This window comes from Drosophila subpulchrella, chromosome 2L (assembly GCF_014743375.2).
Source record: "Drosophila subpulchrella strain 33 F10 #4 breed RU33 chromosome 2L, RU_Dsub_v1.1 Primary Assembly, whole genome shotgun sequence".
Classification (NCBI taxonomy): Eukaryota; Metazoa; Arthropoda; class Insecta; order Diptera; family Drosophilidae; genus Drosophila; species Drosophila subpulchrella.
Window position 1 is genome coordinate 539,938 of NC_050610.1, and position 17,918 is coordinate 557,855.

The 17,918-nt window shown below is 37.8% G+C and overlaps 1 protein-coding gene across 2 annotated transcripts in view; it reads right to left on the reverse strand.

Annotated features, from left to right (window-relative positions):
* The window catches only part of LOC119546790, a 33,699-nt gene extending 16,294 nt beyond the window's left edge, over positions 1 to 17,405 (reverse strand). The window contains exons 1-2 of one of the 2 annotated variants that reach the window (XM_037853348.1): positions 17,139 to 17,405; positions 4,618 to 5,328 (exon numbers count right to left, since the gene is read on the reverse strand). In XM_037853348.1, coding sequence (XP_037709276.1) covers positions 4,618 to 5,141 — 524 coding nt within the window. In that variant the 5' untranslated portion in view covers positions 5,142 to 5,328; positions 17,139 to 17,405. The remainder of the gene's footprint in view (positions 1 to 4,617; positions 5,329 to 17,138) is intronic. The other variant, XM_037853351.1, reaches the window with a different exon arrangement.
* Between the last annotated feature and the right edge of the window lie 513 nt (positions 17,406 to 17,918).

The following is a 17,918-nucleotide window of genomic DNA, read 5'->3' on the forward strand; positions in this document are numbered from 1 at the left end:
TTGTTACAATTTGGCCTTTTAAAGAGGGACATCTATATATGTAATGTAGTTCTGATAGCCTGGACTATTCTTAGGTTCTTATTCCAGCCAACTGCAATCTGCATTCTGCCGCCTAGATTGTTGTTATTTTTAAACGATTAGCTCAGTGCTCGTTATACGATATTTATGTTTGGTTCTGGATGTGTTTACAGCACACGGATCTCTGCAGTCTTTCAATTTCAATTAATTGTTTACAGCACGTTTCTCAATTATGTCGACTGAATAATTAATGCCACCATTTGCTTAGCCTATTAATGCATTTCCCAGCACATTTATTACTATTTATTTGCCAACGTGCCGCAGTTCCGCAACGAGAGTTGTGTGAGAATTGGGTGTGCGAGTAATTTTCCTAATTGAATTCTCCCGATTTCTATTGGCGGCATTATCTACCTGACATCGATTGCAATTGTTAAGGTTTTTGATAAATGACTCTGCTGCAAAGGGTATAAAAGATATGCTTCTGATCAAATGAACGATTCGGTACTGCGGGTGATATCCATAGAAGGCAATAAGGTTAACTTAGTTCGGTCTTATAGATTACGCTAACAATTTTATTTTAATAAAAAATTAAACTCTAAACATATAATACACATATAAACTTTCCTCACAACTTGTTTGTGACATATTAGTAAGCAAAGTCATTAATTCAGAAGAAAACCCGGCTACTTGGTTATTTTATTGTTCCGGATAAAGGGGCCCAACAGTTAAAACACTTCTAAAAATACAGAAAATATCATTCTCACAATAGCACCATGCAGCTCCCTGCATTTCGGATAAGCCCGACAACAAGCTCAACCGGAAATTGTGAATGATTTGAATTTATATTTTACATTTGAATTCTACCGAATGGGTCGCTTTTGCCAATTACACCAGTTTACAAAAAAAAATTGATGAAATACGCACTTCAGGAAACCTTTGTTTTCCGGTAAGATACATCTCCCTGATTAAGAAAATGGCATTTAAAATTTTTTCTATGGTACCAATTTTTTTTAAAGTGTAAAAAACGTTTTTCGCACTTTTTTATTTTTTAACTCGAGTTGTGATAAACCGAATTCGGTCATTAAAGACTCATTTTACAGGTAATGGAATGCCCTTTAACTTTCTTGTACACATCGTTGAGTTCCATTCATTAGTTTAGAAGCTACACTTCGTCAAAGTTGAAAAAGTTGGAAAAAATGCAAAAACGCTGGCATAAATTGCTTCTTTAAAAATACACGCCTAAAAACCGAAATTAGTTTTATGTTGTTTTCTTAAAGGCTGAACTTTAACGGAGAATATAAGCCATTGATCACGACAATCCGTTGGTAAATCGATTTTTTACAGATTTTTAAACGTATATACCCAAGTTCAGTGTTCGGGAGCAGCGGCCGTTAAACATTATTTTAAATTTTCAGTGTTGGGGAACGTAAGATTTTGGTGCAAGTTGTAGTGCATAACGTCAGTTTCCTTGCTAATTTCTTGCTAAAAATATATGAAAATGATTTCCTTGTAACTGCAATCGCATCCTTTTTAGCTTGCCCAGCACTAATAGCAAAGAAACTGACGTTATGCATAACTACTTGCACCAAAATCTTACGTTCCCCAACACTGAAAATTTAAAATAATGTTTAACGGCCGCTGCTCCCGAACACTGAACTTGGGTATATACGTTTAAAAATCTGTAAAAAATCGATTTACCAACGGATTGTCGTGATCAATGGCTTATATTCTCCGTTAAAGTTCAGCCTTTAAGAAAACAACATAAAACTAATTTCGGTTTTTAGGCGTGTATTTTTAAAGAAGCAATTTATGCCAGCGTTTTTGCATTTTTTCCAACTTTTTCAACTTTGACGAAGTGTAGCTTCTAAACTAATGAATGGAACTCAACGATGTGTACAAGAAAGTTAAAGGGCATTCCATTACCTGTAAAATGAGTCTTTAATGACCGAATTCGGTTTATCACAACTCGAGTTAAAAAATAAAAAAGTGCGAAAAACGTTTTTTACACTTTAAAAAAAATTGGTACCATAGAAAAAATTTTAAATGCCCTTTTCTTAATCAGGGAGATGTATCTTACCGGAAAACAAAGGTTTCCTGAAGTGCGTATTTCATCAATTTTTTTTTGTAAACTGGTGTTATGAATAAAGTTGATTAAAAGAATTAAGACACTTGCCTATTCCATTTATTACATAATCAAGTCATAATAAATCATAGTAATACGAGGCAGTAAAAAGAGAGGACAAATGAATCTATGTATATGGAAAAAACAAATTGATAAATGCACTTTACGTCAAGAGGAATAACAAAACAATAAAGGGGTAGACATCAAAACAAGTCAAATAATGCTACTAGAGTAATTGACAAAGAATGCGGCATTCGGTTGAATTGAAAAGCCTTTGATAAACTCATCATGAAGACTTTTGCCCGACCAATGGTTGATTTATGGTTGCATCCATAAAATTAAATTAAGGCGAAATAAAAACAATGCCAAAAGCATCCAGCTCTTTTAATTGAATTTTTCTGTGAGCGTCATAAAGTCTTTAATGAACGCGCCGGTCCGTGATTTATGAGTTGAAATTAGTTGACGCTTTTTTATCCATCTCAATGGGCAGAAAAATGACCAAGCCTTCTGTGTAATACTCTGCAAATCGACAACACGTGTGCCGCACACAATATGGATCTACAAATCGAGTGTGTCACGAAGAAGGTCAGTCTACAATAGATCATGGCTAAAATTAAATTTCAGCCATAACATCATCGGCCACGAAGACGGTGGAAGGCGGGAGAGCGATAGCCACATAGCCAGGCGTTCGATGAATCGCACTTTTTTCATACCCCGCAGCTAGCTCTATGGGCTTGGGTGTGGTTCTTCAACTCGAATAGAATTTGTGGCAGTATCTTTTTCTTTATTTTTCATGATCTGAAAGGCAACTCACGAGGTATATAAAATTCGGTCCACAAAATCGGCTGTAAGCTTGGATTTCATGGTTATCTGGCGTGCAACCAAATAACCCAGCCACTGATTAAAACAAGCTTGTGTGTTTATAGGTGATAATGATACTATTCAGTTAGTCGGTTTTTAAGAGTGAGTGGTAAGCACTATCAGAAAGTGCTTATAATGCATACCAATTTTTTTTAAATATTTCAATTTTGCAGGGCATCACATATTCGTTATTATGCCAACTAATATAACTTCCATTGCTGAAGGCAATGTGCTCAATAAGTACGTTATAAAAGTGACAATTTGCTGCCTTATTTATGACTTTATTATATGCAAATTGAGACAAATATCCAATCTACAGCATGTATCCGATACCAGCAATCGCACTCGATACTCGATGCTGGCGAGATCGTGTTTACAGCGCGCTTTGACATTTTAATGCTTTGTTATTATTTTGAATTTCAATCCAATTGATAAAAGGCAAGAAAAATAAGTATATGCAATACACACGCTGCTGGGTATGGAGACTACAAAAATAAATAAACAAAAAACCAAAAAACATCACACAAAGATCAAGTTCAATGAATTTTCACACAGTGACAAAAATGGAGACCCAACAATTCCCGGGGAGAGGTGGTGATTTTATTTAATTGAATATTTTTCGTTCTCTGCTTTCGAGCGCGCGCAATATAAATATATCAGTTTAAAATAACGATGACAAAATCTTTCAAGAACGAGCGCACCAAACGGCGGATCGCAGTTCTCGCATGCAAGGGGGCGTGGCAGATCGCAACGCCCACCATATAAATCTCTGCCAACGGCGTGTTGAACTTATCGGATAATGCACAACGAGCGGATAATGGCTAATAAAGTGAGTAACCCTAAAATGTCAAACAAACTCGGCTTATGTCTTTATTAATGAAAGGGGATAGAGTTCAACTACCTAAGATCGATAATGAACCTAAAAATGATTTTACCCCGTAGTTTCCCTGTTTTTTATCCGCAATCTCACTACATCACCTCAAGACCCATACACTTATTGAACTACCCATAAATATTTATGCTAATGCTTATTCACATCTGGATTGTCTTTTGGGTGACCTTGCGTAAGTGCAGAGAGCTTGACCTCACAATTAACCAGCAATGGATGAGAATGATGAATGGGCAAACTGTAAAACAAAGTTTTGTTTATATCCTTGACTTTATGATTCTCTTCCTATCCAAATATTTACCCTTAGTTTGAAGTACTGACATGGCTTGCAAAATATGCACATAAACATAAAAAAGTATAGCATTCGTGCTGATTCCCGCATTTAAGAGCCGTAATACCTTTATATGGATACCAATTTTTAGGTTGAAATTATTTGTTTTAGTATGAATGCTTACTTACTATCGAAGTGCAAAATGATCTGGGAATAGAAGTACACTTCTATCATAAGCACATTCAGTATTTATTTAAAGGTGACAAGCAAAACAAACAAGTGTAGGGCTAAGAAAACAAACACTTTTATGCGATGGAAAGGAAGCATAAAATGTAATTCTTAAGTTGGTTTAAACTTCATGATGTTATACTTTAACGGTGATAAACGTGTAAGATCGCTTGTTAGTCAGTTAGTAACACCCACGAGCCAAACTTAGGAAAACAAACGGAAACATACCCGAAGAACATTTGCGTTATCTGCGCGGGCGTCTGGCAGACATTGTGGACGTTGAGGGTGCGGGGGCGGGCGTACAGCATTCCGGCGGAGGTGAGGGGGGGCAGGACGGCCTGATGGAGGATCGCCGACGTCGAGTTGCTCCGGATGGTGGCGTATGCCCTATAATGCGAGCTGGCCGAGGACCGCAGCTCCACCGAAGTGGTGGTGGTAGTGGTCTCCTCGCTTCCGACCTCCTGCCCTGGGCTCCTCGACGACAGTGCCGCCGGTTCCCTGTCCGACTCCGATTCCGTCTCCTTGTCCAGCATTATCTGGTGGTGCCGGCTGAGGGGGGTTGCGGGTGGCATCGTGGTTGGGGACTTGGGGCTGGCCGACTGTTTGGCGGAGCGCAGCTTGGTAATGTTCTGGCCACCTAACTTCTTGGTCCGCCTAATGGTGGTATTGTTGCTGCTGCTCCCGTTACTTATCGTGCTGTTATTACTCGTATTTGTGGTCGGATTACTGGCATAACGATGTTGCAAGCGCATTTTGCGTGGATCTCGTTTTGGGAGCTGTCAATTCAATGTTTAGAAGTTCATGTTCGTCCCTGCTTTTGCATTCGATTGTCAGTTTCTGCGGAATATCTTAGCCATTGGCATAACTTGTCCGTCTGCGATCTCAACTCGCCGGCAACAACATTTCACGACGATGGGGCGACGCCGCTTTCACTTTCAACTGAAGAATTTATGTGAAAATAAACAATGTTCAAAAACTCATATAGAAAGCAAAAAGGCAAACAATAAATATAGTTCAAATGCAGCAGAAGCACTTGGTAAAGGTGTGTGTGCTACGACTTTTGTCTGGCCAAAATAAATCTCTACATTTTATTTTCCATTTGTGTGTTGTTTAGCTAGCACTCGGTTGTTTTTTGCGTGTGGGTGCTCTTTTGGCAAATATTTATGCATAAATATACATCTTAAAGCGTTACGTCTTGCACAAATTAAATTGATTTTTTTGGGCGGGAGGGTGAGTGTGTGTATACGCGTTTGTTTTTATAAATTTAGAAATGATTTTATATGGCGCACACAGGCGCGGTTTTATATGCGATCGGAACGGAAGTCGGCTGAATATTATTCGTAAATATCAAGAGAACTCAAGAAGAGACCCGCACGAACACACACGCGCTAAAGGCGACGGCTCACCAACACTCATGCAACGCGGCCGACGAGGCGTATACGCAACGTTGTTAACGCGTCGAATGAACGCAAGCGAATGAGTCGCACAACCCAAGAGTCCCCCAAGTACTTCGAGCATCGATCGCCTCTGCGAAGAGAGGAGAGCACTCGAGAATCGGAGAGGCCGAGCGAGAGGCCCAGGGAAGAGAAGCCCTCTCTTTCCCTCCCAGCACACGCTCAAAACAAACAACTATCAATCAAAAGGCAAAAACTTGACCAACACCGCAAGTTTAGTAGGAAGAAGCCCAAACTCACGTTGCGCGTGGGCCACTCTCGATTGTCTAACAATTTTCGTTGACCAGGGTAAAATATAAATTCGCACCGCACAAAAAGTGGTCCAAATCGATTTCACACCAAATAAAGTACAACCAGTAATTTTGTTCGTTTAAGGCTTAAGTTCCCACCGAGTGATTAAGATGCAAATAGCCAAATTCCGCTAACAAGATAGTTCTGTTAACTATTTAATAGTTAAGCTTCTACTAACATGGTTTCGTGTATTGATGCGTGTATTTTGGTATTGCAATATTGAATAGTCAATTAGATATCAAAAATAGTTACTCTAATCCTAATATTAATAACAATTTTAAGTTTTATAAATATTTTTTTTAACTACGATACAATATAAGGAAATCACCCAAAACAGGTAGGGCATAATTGGTAGAAGGTACACTCAGAAAGATTTAAGGAAACATGGACATGGAATCTGAAAAAATGGACATAAATGTTTAATTTAAGGCCATCAAATGTAAGGAATCAATAGTGCGAAATAGTCCATTTACCTTATAAATTTGTCTGTATGTCAAGGGCTATATAATATTATCTTTAAGGAATATATGAAAAAAAGAAAAAGTCACTTTAATTTTTAAAGAAAAGAAAGTGTTCAAAAAGGGCGCGCTAAATTAAAAAATTTTCAAGATAAACCGAAGTACGTTAAAATATTGTTGTAGTTTCTTGAAAAAAAATTAAATTTGGGAAGTCTGAAATGCTCGCAAACATATCAGATATTAGCCAGTGGGAGAACGTTCCACTCACCAGATGGGTGATTTGAGTTCGATTTTTTATCAAAGCGAGAGGACCCCGGTTCGAGCCTTCGGGAGTAAGTGAGTCGCAAGTTTTTCAATTGTAAAATTCATTTACTAATGTTACTACAATTTACAAAATAGAAAAAAAACATGTCTTATACAAGATTTGAAACCGGGTCAAAAAAAAAACGGAGCTGACCCAGTTCCGCGAGTCCACGCCCTAGTTAATTTTTCGAGTGGCCAAATGCCTTTGTACGATTAGATGAAAATTTGAATGTTAACAATTTTTCATATTATAGACTATACTTTGGACCGTCCATTGACTCAATCATGATGGACTTAAATAAGTCTGTGATTTCTAACACCCAAATACAACCTTAATTGAAGTTCATTTTTTGACTTTAAAGTAGAAAACAAGGAAGAACGCTCGAGTACCTCGACTATCAGATACCCGTTACTCAGCTAAAGGGACCAAAGGGAAATGGTGATATGCAAGCAGCAAAGATTTAAGCGTTACGGGCGTTAGAGTGGGCGTGGGAAAATCTTTTTTTTGGATCAATCGATAGGTATTGACGAGACCAATACATTTCAGTTAAAATTTTTTATATAGCATGAAAAATGTGGGCGCCACAGGCTTGGGCGGCTTGTGGGCGTAAGAGGGGCGTGGCACGCTGTTGAAATAAAATTGCGTTGCGTAAGAAGCTCAGGAATCTGCACGCTAAATCTCAATAGCCTAGCTCTTATAGTTTCCGAGATCTCAGCGTTCATCCGGGCAGACGGACAGACGGACATGACTAGATCGACTCGGCTAGTGATCCTGATCAAGAATATATACACTTTATGGGGTCGAAAACGCTTCCTTCTGCCTGTTACATACTTTCCGACGAATCTAGTATACCCTTTTACTCTACGAGTAACGGGTATAAAAATATCTGGGCGTAGGTTGCCTTTTTTTAAACAAAATAATAGTGTTTTCATTCCTCAATTTTTTTTTAATTTTTTACCCGTTACTCGTAGAGAAAAAGGGGTATATTGTATTCGGGGATTAGTATGAAACGGGTAGAAGGAAGCGTCTCCGACCCCATAATGAATATATAACCTTGATCAGCATCACATCCGGGTCGATCTAGCCATGTCCGACTGGCTGTCTGTCCGTGTGAACGCTTTAATCTCGGAAACTATTAGTGCTAAAGGGTTGAGATTTGGATTCCTTATTTTCGTACGCAGCGCAACTTTGTTACTCGGACATGCAACGCCCACTCTGACTCCCACAAACCGCCCAAAACTGTGGCGCCCACTTTCTTAATGCTAGAAAATAAATTTCAACTGAAATATATAAGATTCGTCAAAAAAAGAAAAGAAAAAAATTTCCGCTCACTCTGACGCCCACAATTCGCCCAAAACAGGCGACCACAGTTTGTATACCAGAAACAAATTTTTATATTAAATGTATTTGTCTCGTCAATACCTATCGATTGATTTACAAAAAAAAGTTTGCCACGCCCACTATTGCGTTCTTCCTTGTTGAAGCTATGAGAGTTAGAATTTGACGTTTACTAACTTTGTACACGTTGATTTTAATAGTGCCTAGGAAGCCCATGCTTACTTCATCCTAGTGCCACACCACTGTAACGCACATTTTATTTAATTTAATTTGTCAATAACTATCGATGGCAGTTTATACAGCTAGTTGGGTTTTCTAATTTTTTACCATTATCAAGTCATAATTTGTAGCCACAATTTTACAAATTGATACTATTATTTTAGGAAACCGGGCTTTCTCTTTTTGTGTGTTTGTTTTGGTGTTTGTGTATTTGACTTTCTTTGATTTCGCAATCAAATGGAAACTCAAATGAAAGTCAACCATATCTACAGTTCGTATTAAAAGTGGAATCCGTTTTTAAGGTAAAGATCTTAACTTTATTACAGAACATAAGTTCGAAAGCAAAATAGAAAGAAATCGATTGATAAAGAAAAATATGTTTCAAATTAACTCTACCTTAGCTTGTATTTCTATGACAACGGATTGGTATCAAAAAGTGACTAATTTGACTGGTTAAAACCGATGTGCTCCCAATTGCTAATTGCTAATCGCTTACTCATGGCCGAAAAATGTGAACATAGATTGCACTTGACCAAGAGTCAAGTGACTAATAATGGGACTCCCTTCCTTCGTCATTAAAAGGTTTTTTCGCTTAAAATAGGGATACCAGGTAAACATTATATCCGCACCGTTTCTTTCTCCATTTCGTGCGTGAGTGTCAACATATGTTTGTGGGCGGGCTGAAGACTATTTTAGCCAAATTTGTGGCAGTATATACTACTCAACTCGCCCAGATAAACAGAAAACGTGTGAATAAAAATCTGACTATGTCTGCCAGGTCGGAAATTTATTGATGCTGCTCGAAATGGGATTAGGCGCGCGTGTAGGTGAACGAAATATTAACAAACAAGAAAAAACGCTAGTAGGCGGTCTCGACTATTAGATACCCGTTACTCGGCAACAGGGGAAGCGAGGGAGATGGAGATATGCAAGCAGCAAAGCGCTTGTTCCGAAAATAGAACACTTTGGTTGCTTATTACTTTTTAATGAATGGTCCTATTAGAACTATTTTTGGCATGTAGATGGGTATTGATAATCAAAACAAAATTCCATTTACACTTTTACAAGTGTTCAATAATGTGGGCGCTAGACAGATTTTAACGTTATGGGCGGTAGTAGGCGCAAAAAGCTCTAGAATCTGCATGCCAAATCCCTTTCTAGCTTTAATAGTTTCCTAGAACTCAGCGTTGATTTCCGACGAATCTAGTATACCCCATTACCCTACAAGTAACGGGTATAAAACTATAAGTTTCATAAAAAAAAGTTTTAGAAAAAAGAGGGCGTTGCTAAAAATTATAATGTATGTCAGGGTTTGCTCTTGGCACTTGCTTCGATTGCGAAAGTTCAAAAAGATTTGCGCACATGTCCAAGACGTTTGTTTCGTCTCTTTGTTTTGAGTTTCTTTTTATTTTTATTTTACCCTCTTGTTGTGTTGGCCAAAAATACTCAAATTTGCACGGCACCAGCGGAGATGCTGTCATAGACGCGCCTTTTATGAGCATTTCGCGATGGTGCCATTCGGGTTATCTCGGGATATATGGTGGCCATAAATCCATCTAAGCCTAAATAATTACTTGCCATGGGTTGAAACAAGGTGAAAACATTTAATTTGCGGTTCCGGATATTCGCGGATTACAATGTTGGGCCCGCAATGGCATTGCAAGCATTGAGGTACAAAAGACACAAACCTAAAATGAACGTTCAACAAATGCACACAACATCCCAGCTGCAAAGCGGGACTCGAATTAGGGGGTAGGCATTAAAATAATTAGCCTAATTAAGAAGTATATTTAAAACTATTTGAAAAACAAATTTGAAAGTAAGAAAGAAATAGTTTTGTTACTATTATAAGTGTGACGTTGCTGCAGTTGTGGGCAATAAGTAAGCTGATTTTTCAATTAAAACTTCGCGGGCCTAACAATTGGGATAGTTCTTTTTTTCTTGAGAAAAATACTTCAAAGAGGTCGAGAACGTGATGATGACGTGGAGCGCTCTGGCGCTGTGAAAGACCTTACTAATATGATCGGAATATTAAAAGGATCTGTGAAAACCATTGTGAAAGTCCATACGAGCCTACGAAAATTCAAATCTCGGTTGGTAGCGAAAGCGCTCAATTTCTTGCAAAATAGTCGTCTCGTTGATGTGTGTAAAACAATGCTTTATGACTAGCAGGACGAGCTCAAATGCGTGATTACGGGAGATAAGACTTGGATTTATGCCGAAACAACCGACCAATAAAGCGAATATCGTCCTAAAGGCGGGGCCAGACCGAACAGAGCACGTCAATGGCGTTGAAAAATCAAGGTCGTCATAACAATTTTTGTTCGATTTTCGTGGTGCATTCTATGAATGAAATGCTGAGCCAAAGAAGGCGCTGATTGCTATACCGGAAAGAACTGTTTGGCATGTTTCGAGAATTGGAAAAAGCTTATGCATAAGTGTATCTTATCGGAAGGGGATTACTTACAAGGGGATGAAATTAATTTAGAAGAATAAATACATTTTTTAAATTTTACAAACAAATTTAATTGTGCTCAACACAGTGGTATTTTCCGGCTAAGAACAACCAAATACGTTAAAAACTTAAACATAGTAGTCCTAACTTTAACTGTTTTACACTATTTTTATTGGCCCAAAAAATTCACTTTTAAACCCATTACTCGTAGATTAAAAAGGTATAGTAGAATGAACACTAAGATCTCGGAAAAAAAAACGCTCGAAAGTTGGGATTTGGGATGTAGATTCATAACGCTATCAACCGTCAAGCAGCCACTTATTTAAATTACTTTAAAAAATATAAAAAAGATTTTGTTGGGATGATTATTGTTACTATAACTACATGCCAAAAAACTCTTCATCTCGGGCCGTTCATTAAAAAGTTATAAGCAAATAAATTGTGCTATCTTGGGAACAGACGTATATATGTATATATCTATCTCCCTGGCACTCCCCTAAGCTGAGTATCTGTTATTTGATATCGGTGGCATCGACTACAGCGTTTTCTTAAATAATGGTTGCAATAACCCTTTAACTAAGTAACCTTAACTAGGTATTTATGTTTGGCAAATACATAGTTCTTTTGTAGGTAAAAAGTAGTACCTTCCTTATTCTCCGTTGTGTATGATCCGGTTGCTGATAAGATTCAGTCGATTGTTTTGGGGGCTAAAATACTGACAACAATTCAATCAAGTTACCATCACACATACACGCATTAACAGCCATGCTCAGATAAGCAAATGGCTGGATAACAAAGGCCTACAGATAATACAAATCGCAAACACAGGGAAGCATTCGGGTAAGCATTTGTGATATTTGCTATTGAGTCAAAAAAGTTTATCGCATGCAAACAAAAACGACCTTCAGTAATGATGCCTTTGTGTTTACCTAGCCATAATGTCGCGGCGATTACTTATTTTATACATATACATTTATGCATGTACAAGCCATTTAAACATATACTTTTAAAAGCATTTAAGATTCCGTTCTTGTCTTCCTGGTTGTTAAGTATATGTACATAAGTGCTGCATAGTGGTTTATATTTTGTTTATTGGTGTACGTTTTTCGATCCCCACTTTTTATTTATCCTTTTTTGTTTAATTCTAGTACATATATACTAGATTCGTCGGAAAGTATGTGACAGGCTGAAGGACGAGTGCCCGACCTTATAAAGTATATATTATTCATCAGGACCATGAACGCTCAGATCTCGAAAACTATAATAGCTAGAATATTGGGTCTTGGCATTCTTGAGCTTCTTTCGCAGCGCAAGCTGTCCAAGCCCACTTTAACGCCCATAACCTGTCTAGCTTCGTTCATATTATCAACACCCATCTACATGCCAACCAAAATTAAAATCGCTCCATTCATTAAAAAGTTATAAGCAAATAAAGTGCAATCTTGGGGACCGTTCCTTTTTGCAAATCTCTATTTCCCTTGCACCCCCTCAGATGAGTAACGGGTATTTGATAGTCGATGGCATCGACAATACATTACATTAACGTTTTACATTATTAGTAACGTTTTTTAACACTCAATGTATTTAAATAGAGTGCAATAAAGTTCCCTTTAAAAAATCCTTAAATCACTTTAATGGCATAAAGGGATATTTTTTTCTTGATTAAAAAGTTATAAACAAATAATGTAACTGGCGCTAGGTGGAGCTGGTGCGCAATCTCGGAAACAGTTGCTTTGGTACTTGCATAGGTGAGTAAGGGGTATCTATTAGTTGAGGTACTCTATTATAGAGATCTCTTTTGTTTTGTTTTAATCGCTCAGTAAATAAAGTACCTTTTTTATGTAGGCTGTTTACTTTTGTTAATGTTTGTATGTCTAAAAAAAGAATTCTAATTTAAGCCATTAAAGGAAAAACAACTTTCATTAAAAAACATTGATGATTTATCTAGTAGACAAGTCTCCAAGCCCTAGGTACCGAGCCAAATAACTCAAAATGCGTTTTCTCAAAATTAACTTGCAAAACAGCGTACTGCGAAACAAATAAAAACAAGGAAGAACGCTATAGTCGAGTACCTCGACTATCAGATACCCGTTACTCAATTAAATGGACTAAATCAGGGGTCGGCAGCGGCCTATCTAGTGAGCATAGGGAAGTGTTCTGCCCATCCTCTGCTCGCTCACGTATAACGTAGATACCCTGCAAGCAAAAGGGCGATATTTCTATCGCCTGTCGTCCAGAAGTCACTTCTTAGTAACTTCTGCGCGATAGAAACACGATAGAACAAATTTTACAAAAACAAAATATACATATATCGCGTAGAAGTCACTTCTAAGTCACTTCTGGACGAAAGAAAGGCGATAGTACACATTTTACAAAAACAAAAAGGGTTGGGATCGCGAAGAAGTAACTTCTGAGACACTTCTGCGCGATAGAAACGCGATAGAACACATTTTACAAAAACAAAATATACATGTATCGCGAAGAAGTAACTTCTGAGACACTTCTGCGCGATAGAAAGACGATAGTAGTGAGTGAAACACGCTATAAAAAGAGGTCTCGGTAATTTTCCGTTACCCCTTTTTTCTGAAAATTTTTTGGGTCTTCCTTTTGACCCACGCCGTTATTTTTCGCCCGAGCGTCATTACGTTGCGTGATTTGTCTGTGGACAGTGCGGTTTTGTATCAAATTTGTGCGTTTTATAAATATAGCTTTGTTTTTTTCTAAATGTTTTTAATTGCTTAACATATTTAAATGTCCCCCCAACAAAGCGTGCGAAATTACGTGGTTATCGTGAGCTGTACGATTATTTAAACCTTTTTACGGACAAGCTAGCTGTGGACATTACTTGGCGTGTAACTGCGGACCCAGCATCCAACGATTCTCAACATATTTCATTGTAAAAGATAATGTATTCTACTTTATTTTTACTTTGACTGAACAAAAAACAATTTTTGTTTCTGTTTCTTTTAGAAATGGTTAGCTGGACCTAAATAACATTGTTCAGCAAAATTTCCTACATGCCAGGCACCGTGTATACAAGCGGACAAAGCACGTAATCAAAAAATAAATGAAAAATATTAAAAATAAAAAAAAATATTTTTTTATTCAAGATTTTCCAATTGGGAAAGACTCTTCTAGGTATCTTCTACAAGCATATGTAAAGTCACTTTTGAGTGACTTCCATAAGTGACTACGGCGACACTTCCAGAAGTTACTTCGGCGATATCGCATTCGGATCGCGGAAGTGACTCCCGTCGGGAAGAAATGTGCCACTTCGGCGACACTTTTTGGAGTCACTTCGGCGACACTTCCAGAAGTCACGCAGAAGTGACTTCGAGAAGTGTCGCCGAAGTGGCACATTTTTTCCCGACGGGAGTCACTTCCGCGATCCGAATGCGATATCGCGGACGATCGTTTTCATCTTCTAGAAGTCACTTAATAGTGCCTTCCGCGATAGAAAATGCTTGCAGGGCTGGACTAAATGGAGATATGCAAGACGCAAAGCGATATTGAAATGCGCCACCTACCGGCGGTAGACAGATTTAAGCGTTATGGACGTTAGAGTGGGCGCCTCAAATTTTTTTGATCGATCGATAGGTATTGACGAGACTAATATATATCAATTAAAATTTTTTATCTAGCATGAAAATTGTAGGCGCCACAGATTTGGGCGGTTTGTGGGCGTTAGAGTGGGCGTGGCATATTTGCGTAACAAACTTGCGCTGCGTACGAGGCTAGGGAATCTAAGTCTGAGATCCCAATTCTCTATCCTTTATAGTTTGCGAGATATTTTAAAGTTTGTGGGCGGTTTGTGGGCGTTGCAATCTTTTTTTTTGAGTCAATCGATAGGTATTGATGAGAACAATACATTTCAGTTAAAATTTTTATTCTAGCATCAATACTGTTGGAGCCACAGTTTTGGGCGGTTTGTGGGCATGGCACTCTGCTAAAACAAACTTGCGCTGCGCAGGAATCTCAGGAATCTGCATGCCTAATCCCAGCATTGTAGCTTTTATAGTTTCCGAAATAACAGCGTTTTCCAAATAACAGTGTTTCCTCAGTGTCCCACGCCCACTTCAATCTCCCTTTGGTCCCTTTAGCTGAGTAACGGGTATCTGATAGTCAAGGTATTTGACTATAGCGTTCTTCCTTCTTGTTTACTCTTTTTGAACGATGTCAAAAAATTGACAAAGTTGGGAAAGTGAAATCAATTTTTTGGTCCATAATTCTAAATGCAACACATGTCGTTTGTGTGTTTTGTACATACATGGTATTCTTAAGTTAATAGTTTTCCAAGTCTTTAATTTTAAATTTCTTTTTAACAAGCATGACTATGTATATATATTTACAAAAATACATCTTAAAAAGATTAAAAAAGATTTTTAAATTTTGAATGCCTATTCAAAATGAATATTTAAGTGCTTTACCGTTTTGTTAGTTTTTGAACTGATAACTATATTGTGTTACTTCTTGGCAAATGAATTTCAACAAGAGAAAACGTACATATAGTCGATGGCCTCATCGATGACAATTAGATTCCCGTTACTCAGCTTAAGGGAGTGCAAGAGGCATGGAGATATGCTTACAGCAACTCTGCTTTTTTCACTAACACACCTAGCCTATAGTGCCACCTATCTTCCCCTTCTATAGCGCCACTTGGTCTATAGCGCCCCTAGCGGCTCAGTTGCGTATTAGTGAAAACAGTTTATTTGCTGCATGGCGTGTGCAATCTCGATTGAATTACAAAATATTGACTATTATTTGGTTAAACCTTTTTAATGACTGGTCCGATTTCAATCATTTTTGGCATGTAGATACAAAGGGATTGATAATAGGAAAAAATTCTCAAACTTTTTACAAAATGTTAAGAAATGTGGGAGCTAGAAGGGTTTTAGTGTTCTAGTCGTTTGTGGGCGTTTCTCTCAGTTTTTAAGCTATCAGGATGAAACTTTTTCGAAAAGTACACATAAGTATATCATTGTGGGCGTGGCACACTTCCCTGAAACAAAGTTGCGTTGCTCAAAAACCCCTAGTCTGTATGGTTAATCCAAACATTCCAGTTTTTATAGTTTCCGAGATCTTAGCGTTCATACGGACGGGCAGACAGACGGACATGGCTAATGATCCTGATCAAGAATATATACATACACTTTCGGAGACGCTTCCATCTACTACGAAACTATAACCGATTTACTCTACGAGTAACGGGTATAAACATTTTATCTTCGTTTATTTTGATCGTATATGTATATTTTCTTCTAAGAAGTACAATATTTCAGAGTTACGAATAATATATAATATAATTAGTGCCATATTTTTACAAATATTAATAATTTCCTTCTCGTATATTGTAATCTTGTCTTGATGTGGGAGCTGCGTACTTGATTTTTTAAAATAAATATTACTTAAGCTACAACAAACAATCTGTAATAATGAAACATTTCTACATACTTTTATCAACTTCGGCTAGCCGAAGTCAACTTTCTTTTTGAGTAGTTTTGGGATGGTTAAGTTAGGTTTGACGCAAGTGTAAAACAAGTGTAGTTGTGATATCTACGGTAAGTGAACAAATGCTTACTGCTAATATCAATGAATAACCAATAATTTTCAAGGAGAGATGGGACCTTTTAGGACCTTTTTAATTAGATCCAGGCCCAACCCAAATCGAAGAAAATGAAATTTTGATTTTACTATTTACATAATTGTTTTAACTGAGTTTGATCAGTTGGTCGAAGAAAAGGTAAAGAGAGGCAACCGCTACGGCGAAACTAACCTTCGCAAGGTGTAACAAACTTTGGAAGATAAACTACAATTTTTGAACTAGCTCATAGCAAACGCACGGAAATGGGCGAAAAACCAAAATGAATCCAACTAACGGGCCAAAAGCTTAGGTCATTGACCAAAAAAGTTATAATATTGTAAGAGAGATGCGCTCTCTTTTTTCTCCCTTAAGGCGGCTAGCACGTTTTTCGAGAAAAAACCAACGACGCCACTTTTACTTGTGCGTGTAGGGGGGTGTAGGGGGAGCTCACACACGCTGTAAAAAAAACGATTCTGTTATTTTCCTTTGCAAAACAACAAAAGCAAATTGTTGTTATTGCCTTTGTAGAGGCACCAAAGAGGCGCGCTTACGTCATTCATAATAATAAATGCGCGAAGAGAGAGCCCAGAACAAAACAACAACAATGAGAGCACAAGAGCAATCTTGTTATTGTTGTGAATAAAATTACCTGAGGAATAATTTAACCATTTTGTGCATTTTGCGCTCTCTTCTCATTTGTTTTGCTTAATCAATTTTTACGACTGCTCCATTGTTTTTTTACTTTTCCTTTGCTCTCCCGCTCTTGTGTAACCGATTCACTTAACACGTTTTGGTAAAAAAAAATCAAAACAACTATTGGTTTATTACTTAGCAAACATTTGAATTGCTATTGTCACATTTTAAACAATTCACTTCAGTGTTTGCTGAGAATTTCTCTGTTGCACTCTCTTTGGTTTGGTTATTTTAGTCACCTAGTGGTGGAAAATATAGATGTTAGTGATGTTTTTTAAGCATCGATGTTTGGCAGCGCATTATCGATGTATTTTCTTATAGTCTGTTCAGACAGTGGGTGCTTCTGCAACAAAAAACTTGTATTGTTTAAAATGTGAGGGAAAACATTTCCTCTTAAAGCCTACTACTCACATCGACGAAAACCGCGAGCTAACCATAGGAGTGAGCGAGAGGCAAACAGGCGGCTAAAGGTTTTCGTCGGGTCTGTTTTTAAGCGTGGTACTCAGATGAGCTAAGGAAATACCAGAAAAAATACCAGATTTCGGGAGTGAATTTTCGATGAACGCCGTTAGCCGCGGCCCAAGGAATAGGAAATTTAATCTTTGGCGGTATTCGTGCAGAAGCGGTGGGGAATTTAAAAATTTTAAATGAAAGAAAAACCCCAAAAACGGTTAAAGGAGGTCAGTGCAGATGAAAAAGGACGCCTAATCCAAGCTGTTGCCCATTATTGTGGGAT